General features: G+C 36.5%; 1 protein-coding gene across 2 annotated transcripts in view; it reads left to right on the top strand.

Annotated features, from left to right (window-relative positions):
• Positions 1 to 6,033, top strand: part of MYOF (myoferlin) — a 77,324-nt gene extending 71,291 nt beyond the window's left edge. For both annotated transcript variants that reach the window (XM_085325708.1, XM_085325709.1), the window contains 6 exons: positions 428 to 569; positions 897 to 996; positions 2,059 to 2,252; positions 3,371 to 3,480; positions 3,820 to 3,967; positions 4,443 to 6,033. In XM_085325708.1, coding sequence (XP_085181834.1) covers positions 428 to 569; positions 897 to 996; positions 2,059 to 2,252; positions 3,371 to 3,480; positions 3,820 to 3,967; positions 4,443 to 4,478 — 730 coding nt within the window. In that variant the 3' untranslated portion in view covers positions 4,479 to 6,033. The remainder of the gene's footprint in view (positions 1 to 427; positions 570 to 896; positions 997 to 2,058; positions 2,253 to 3,370; positions 3,481 to 3,819; positions 3,968 to 4,442) is intronic.
• The last annotated feature ends 1,359 nt before the right edge of the window (positions 6,034 to 7,392 follow it).

Consider the following 7,392-nt stretch of genomic DNA (forward strand, 5'->3'; position numbering starts at 1 on the left):
AAAAAAAAAAAAAAAAAAAAAAAGAAAATCTCTTGAGATGGGAAGCAACTGAAATGACAGTCAGGTAGATTTGGTTCTATGTTTATTCTCTAGAATTTTACTTGTTGAGTTTCCTAGTCTTAATCTAAACAATTCATTAGAAATCACAGGAAGTAGTACCAGGCTTGCTGATCTAATCTTTAAAAAAAAAAAAAAAAATCACCAGTGAGAGAGAGCTGGTCTTGATAGACTAAAAGTTCAGTTCACACATTCCTGTTTACAGTGGTAGATTAGAACCAAACTGAGAAAGTCTGTAGAAGACTCCCCAGCCCTCTGTGACACAGTACTTACAGCTTGCTTGCAACCACTTCATCACACGGTTGTGGCATGAACAAGTGCCAGTGTAGTTCCACTGCAAACACCAGACACATCTCCCTGTGACTTTCAGATGGATGCCTGGTAATGAAGAAAATAAGCAGAAAACAGATGTTCACTACCGGTCATTGGATGGTGAAGGAAACTTTAACTGGAGATTTGTTTTTCCTTTTGACTATCTTCCAGCAGAGCAACTTTGTACAGTTTCTAAAAAGGTGGGTATAGATGGGTAGAGTTCAGGTTGTAATTAGTCTGATAATTCTGTCTACAGTATGTACCAATTGGAAGAGGCAGTTTGGCTCAATTCTACGTACATTCTTCAAGCTGCTATTGTGTAAAACTTCAATTTTGCCTTTGAGCAAGGAACATCACCTTGGCAACAAGAGTTTCCTATTAGCAAGGGCAAGATAAAATTGTTAATTCTCTTCCTCCCCCTCACTCAAACTCCTCCCTTAGAATTCACAAATAGGAACAGATCACAGCCTTGAATTGTCATATGTAATTGTTAGAAGCTGCTTTGTTTTGTTTTTTTGAACTCCTAGGAGCATTTTTGGAGTCTTGACAAGACAGAATTCAGAATCCCACCCAAACTTATCATTCAGATATGGGATAATGACAAGTTCTCCTTGGATGACTATCTGGGTAAGGCTTCTAAAAAAGCAATTATTACCATCTCAGACCAAGAGATAAAATTGAACAATTTAAAACTACTACGTAAGATCTACGTTTTCAAAGTGGGCCACTGAGCATGCAGGTATGTTTCTACTCTCGCACACTGTACAACGTCACTTACGCTCATGTACAAACAAGTCAAAGCCTACTTGCAGGTAAACCATGGTATTTTTCCATTCGTATAAGCCCTATCACAAAATGTGAACAGGAAGATAATGTGTATGAAAACTTACCTTGCCTCTAAGGTAAAATAAGAAGATTTCAGTTCTAAGTAAGAATATTTACATAAGGCTGTAATTAGGTGAAGMAGTTACTTGCCTTTTTAAGGAGATGTATCTCCAAACACTGATGCTGAAAGTTCTGCTCTGAAACTGGCCCCTTTTAGCTTAATGCAGAGATTAAATACCCTATTAGTTTATCTCTGTAATCTTAATCTCTGTATTAGCTTAATACAGAGATTAAATACCCTAGCTTACACGAAACAAAAATGACTTTTCACAGAAATAYTTTTCTGTAATTTTGAAGTACTCTGTGGAAGCTTGTTCTCTGCCCTGTGTTAAGAAAACTCAAAGATCTTTAGGTTACATGCAAACCATGCAGCTCTCAAGAGCTAARAACAAGTCACTGATATATGTCCATTGTTTAAGTTAGCAAAATCATATGTTTAACTATCAAAAATCACATAGCTGTTATATTGCCTTACTTGGTTATTTTTTCTTCAGGATTGGGGGAGGTCATTTTTTTTTAATATATAAGTGATCTTACGTTAAAAAAAAAAAAAAGAAGAAGAAGGAGGAAGAGCTGGTTAAGTCAATTTTATCAACACCAGTGCTTTCAACACCAAAAAGGTGGGAGGCATCAGGCTATGTGCTTAAATCCAYTTCTCTGCTTCACAACACACTTAGGCAGACAGAACATAACATGTTTGGTAAGGGTCTTCCAGCATGACATATTTAGAAATAAGTAAGGTTCATCCTGAACCACTGTTCTGTTTCGATGATTGCATTATGCAGCATATGTTTTTTCTCCTAGGTTTTGTCGAGCTTGATTTACATAAAACAATCATTCCCGCAAAAGTTCCAGAGAARTGCAATATAGACATGATTCCAGACTACAAAACAGATAATTCTCAGAAAGCTTACAAGACTGCCTCTCTCTTCGAGCAGAAATCCATGAAGGGGTGGTGGCCATGTTATGTAGAAAAGGATGGTTCCCGTATTTTAGCGGTATGATTATTACTTCTTTATACAGTACCTAACATACTCACTTTGCTTTTCAGATAATCAAGAAAGGCTAAGACAGACACCTGTTTAGCCTCAGAAAGACAGAGAAGGCATAACAAGGTCATCCCAGGCACAGTGTAAAGAACTTTGTTCCATCAGCAATTTTGTTTTTTAAATATTTTTATATGAGTTTAGTACTTAAGTTTCTTTGTTTTTAGCTCTTTTTAACCAGTGGGACTAGAGCCAGATTGAATCATGCTACCTCACCAAAGCAGCCAATAGTTTATCTGTGAATGAATTTATCACATTATGGCTTAAAAAAAAAGAACACTGACACATCCTTTAAAGATGTTCAAACTTGTTTAAAGAAAAGAGTTTGAATGGGAAACGCTCTCATATACAGGCAACAAATTTTATATATTGGAAAAGCCAGAGTAGGTTCTTGATGATGAGGGCAAGCAGAAAACCCAAAGCATTATAACCTAGCTTTCTTTTTAATTGCCAAGGGTCAATCTGGAAATAGTTATTCACTCACCACTAGCATATTTGAACTCAAGTAACTGAAGAGAGTGAAGCATGCACTTAAACCTTGTACTCAAAATACATGTATAATATAAACAACTATATACCACTAGTTAGAATATCAAGGCTTATCTGGTGTATCTGCTCCTGCTTYTTTCTAATGCTTTTTACTTTTAAACTTGTATTATGGAATTAAATAAGTGAGGAAAAAGTAATCAGAAACATTATTATCTGAAACAATACAAAAAATGAAATGCTTAGGGAAAAGATGCAGGCTGTGGGTTGTTCTTTTAAGAAAAAAAAGAATTTTGTACCTATGCAAGGTTTTTCTGAATTGGAAAAAATAATACATAGCTTAAAGTAGAAGTGCAGATGAATTAGCAGAACTAATTAGTGTGCTCTGATTTATTTGTGATTCTATAATACAGAGTTGTGATACTGTCATAGTGCAGAAACAAGTGTATTTTGAGATAGAAATTGAAATATTTATGTAAGAAGCTTATCCAAAACTCTGCTGTATAGGTACCAAACAAGTGCTTTTTCTTTGAGTAAGATGTTTGTCTTATGCCACATGTTAAGCATGCCTTCATTTTTCAAAGGGTAAAGTTGAAATGACGTTGGAAGTTGTCAATGAAAAAGAAGCTGATGAAAGGCCAGCTGGTAAAGGAAGAGATGAACCCAACATGAACCCCAAATTAGATCTGCCAAAGTAAGATACTTACTTTATATTGACATATACAGTACATCTAGCTACCATGAAGCTCCTCACAAAATCTGCATGCAATAAATGATGTATTAGACATCAGCTATCCGTAGCAAAATTTTGTTTATAGGAGCCAGTCTTGTTTCTTTCTGCATGTGTCAGACTAAAATGCAAGGTGGTTTCAGTACAATGGCACACGTTTACTGCAACTCCACTATCTTACACTACACAGCTATCTAACTACTTCTTCAACTCCAGAACTAGTGTTTTAATGTGTTACATTTTCACACTTAGTRTTCCCTGTTTTCAATAGTATGATTAATATTTGTTTCTCTCAAAATATAGCCGACCAGATACTTCCTTCCTGTGGTTTACAAATCCATGCAAGACAATGAAATTTATCGTGTGGCGCAGGTTTAAGTGGCTCTTCATAGGCCTTGTCATCTTGCTAATTATATTGTTGTTCGTAGCTGTACTCCTCTATTCACTGCCGGTAAGAATTTTTAAATGTTACTGTTCTTTAGCTGTAGCATAAGGTTAGCTTATGCATAAGTAAGTGAACAGTACACCCTGCTTAGGCAGGGAATTCAGTCTACTCAGTTTTAGCAGGGAGATGAGGATTTATATATAGCATAACCTTATAGATGTATCTTTCTTAGTAACACAGTTTCAATTGATTTTAAGTTACAGCCTATTAGAATGTAGAATCATGTACATGAAAACCAATCTAGTAAGTAAAGGTCAAGCAAATGAGTGCTTTAGAAGTGTTTAGTAACCTTCACAGTTAAAAATAGTTCAGTGAAAAATAGTTTGGAGTCTAGACCTCCTTCTACTTCAGTCTGAAATATCCATTTTTACTGTATTTTAAATGAAATCACTGTACTCTGAATAACTTTGATCTATCTTAGTATCTTACATGTCTTTTACAAAACTACACTTAAGTATTACATATACATTTCTTCTTACAGAACTATTTGTCAATGAAGATCGTGAAGCCAATTTAAAGAAGAGTTTTTCATCTTTTGTTTTAAATAGCAGTGAGATTTTTGCCTCAGGCTGTGGACCAAATTCAACAAGGCTCTCTTCATGATTTTTGTTCACTAGTATTTTAAACTGGAAAATAGATAAGAAGTAGGAATTTAGCCAAGGTTCAGGGGGTCACAACTGATGTAAAGAAAGGTTATGTTTCATTTACRTGTTTTGGTTTTCATAGTATCTACATGTGGTAGGGTTCTGCCTTTTAAACCACGTTTTTCATAAAAATCACTTGAGGCTGCCTGTTTTTGTTGTCTTCTTTTAAATGGATACTTCCTTTTGAGAATTTTGTTGGGTGCACCCCAGCTTAATTTAATGAAAAAACAAGCACTACTTGTAATTATGTTTGCCAAGGAAACCTCACAGTGCAATCCACAAATGCTCAGACATTCTATGTAGAAAAGATTTCAGTATTGTTAGCTTAAGGTTCTTAGTTACTGCACTGTGGACTTGACAACACTATGTATCTTGACAACAATTGCATTTGCATAGAAATAAAAGCATTACTTTACTGTTCACTTAGTGTAATTTACAAACAGTTAAATAAACCTATCTACAAGTAAAATACACGTTTACAGCTTGCTTTATCATYTATTGCAAACCCACAATGCATTTTAGGTATTGCACAATGTCTGTCAGAGGAAGTAGTGCCACAAGACTTGGGAAGATTGCAGTCTAATTACATCAAAAATCTGCAATTTATGGTAGTTTACACTTAAGATATTTTTACCTTTACAATGAGGAATAAGGAAGTATTTCTGCACAAAATTCTACTGAATTCCTTTATTAATTAGCAAATCATTAAGAAATGAAAGTTGGTGAATACTACTTTACAGCCCTTGGATCTAGAGATGCTCTTGAACCAAAATAGGAAAGGATATGCAATCCAGATTCAACCTTTGTTTAAAATCTGATCTGCATGTGGAAAACAGATGCTTCATTTAGACTTAGTCCCCTTGCCCTAGGTACAATAAAATATTCTGCACTAWAATCAGGTTTAAAGTCTGGGATTACACCTTGCTTTTATGGAAGGCTAAAACAGAAGCATCTCCAAATTCTCTGGTGCCTGAAAGGTAGGAAATTTGCTGCAAAACCTGCAATTGTTGTATGATAGCAGAAACCTTGATCTAATGAGGAATGTAACTATCTTTAAAAGATGACTGTAACAGCTGCAGGAATTAATTAGCCTTGATAAACTCCTGCCATTGTGTTTAATGGCACAGTTGTTGTGCTTTCTTGTAACACAGCACTGTAAAATAAACACGTATTTGTCAGGTAAAAGTGATACTGATTCTACTCTGAACAGGCTGTGGCAAAGAAGGTATTACCTGAAATAATTTCCAGAATGCTACAGTGGCACAAACATCCTGTCAAAAAGATAGTAGCTTCCTTTTTTTTTTTGTTGTTGTTGTTAAGAAACGCTTAAGCATCCTAACCTCTAAATGAGAACTCACAGCTGGAACTACGCACCATCCACCTGGATTCTCCCTTCACTATTAACAAAATAGCACTTTAGAAATAACCAACAATTGCATCAGCTGGTCATCCACTATTACATTCTGTCTCAATCAGTGCCGTATATCTGACAGACAGTAAAATCACAGCACGCTTATTTTAATTTCAGAGCTAAATAAAGTGTGTCATTTGAAAGTGTTGTAATCAGATGAGTGTTTAAAGGGTTATTTAAGAAGMGCATTCTTCTGAAACAATTATGAATTGGAGTAAGAGATCTGAGCAAGCCTGTTCACCTAGCATTTTGCAGAGGGGCAGCTGTTGCCTTTCTGAGTTGAATTTACTGAGCTCCAGATGCCTCTTTGTCCAAGCATGCACAGGATTGACAGTTTCGCTACAACTGGGTAAATGGTATTAAAAACATAACTGAAAAGTCTGAGAAGCCRTCCTGTCTCAATAAGAAAAAAAACCCACATGCACAAGAAAGGAGATGTGATCATTGTACTTACGTGCAATGCTAGTCAAATCTGTAAACCCTCCTGTAGCTGCTGTGCATCACTCCAACATGCACTAAGCTTAATGCCTACTTCAAACAGATGGCAAAGATGGAGGCCTATGCAGGGAACACTTTTTTGCCACTTCTGCCCTGGGCACTTGGGCCACGACAGCGCTGCACTCCTCCAGCTGCCAGCAACTGAGGCAAACATCCTTTGAGGCCACAGGGAATAGAAAAACAAYGTAGGTGTAGCTGCCATCACTCGTGCTTGTCTGTGAAGTGAAGAACATTAGATCAGTACAAATGCACAATGCAAAGTTCCTTAAGTAGCAAGGAGAGTAAGAAGAAATAATTACAGAGGCACTGTCATTCAAAATGTTCTGAACTGTGAGCTAATGTGTTAAGTTCAACTGCATGCCTGTCACTCAGTCACTACTACACAACCTCTGTGTTTCACAGRGGAAATTACCTGGGTCCAAAATGACTTTGCTGTGTTTGGGAAATGAAAACCTGTGTAATGACTCTACCTTTCCTGCACCTGAGTGTCAGTCACAGATGAAATGCTAGCTGGCTGAAACTGCCAGGGAAGGCTATAGCTATGTAGAAAGCCCTTTTAACAAACAAACACACACAGAATGTCACTTACTTGCCAGCACTGTGTCAGTCTTACGACTCTGAGACTGTGCTAGTTCAAAGAACGGCAGCTACACTCTTCAATGCTTTCAGCTACCCAAAAACCATACGATTGCCTTGTAGATGCCYACCAGGGTCATGGTAATGCTTGCTATAATCACTCTAAATCCTGACTATTCGAAGGGCCTGTAAGAAGGTTAAAAGCTCTCTGCTGCTAGACAGATTATCAAGAAAGTATAATGCTGAAGAAAAAAAAAATGCACCGGATTAATCAGCTCAGGATAAAATAAAGAGGAAAGAAA

The sequence above is a fragment of the Rhea americana genome, unplaced genomic scaffold (genome assembly GCF_003343005.1).
Source record: "Rhea americana isolate MKP2758 unplaced genomic scaffold, rheAme1 scaffold_122, whole genome shotgun sequence".
NCBI classification, from domain to species: Eukaryota; Metazoa; Chordata; class Aves; order Rheiformes; family Rheidae; genus Rhea; species Rhea americana.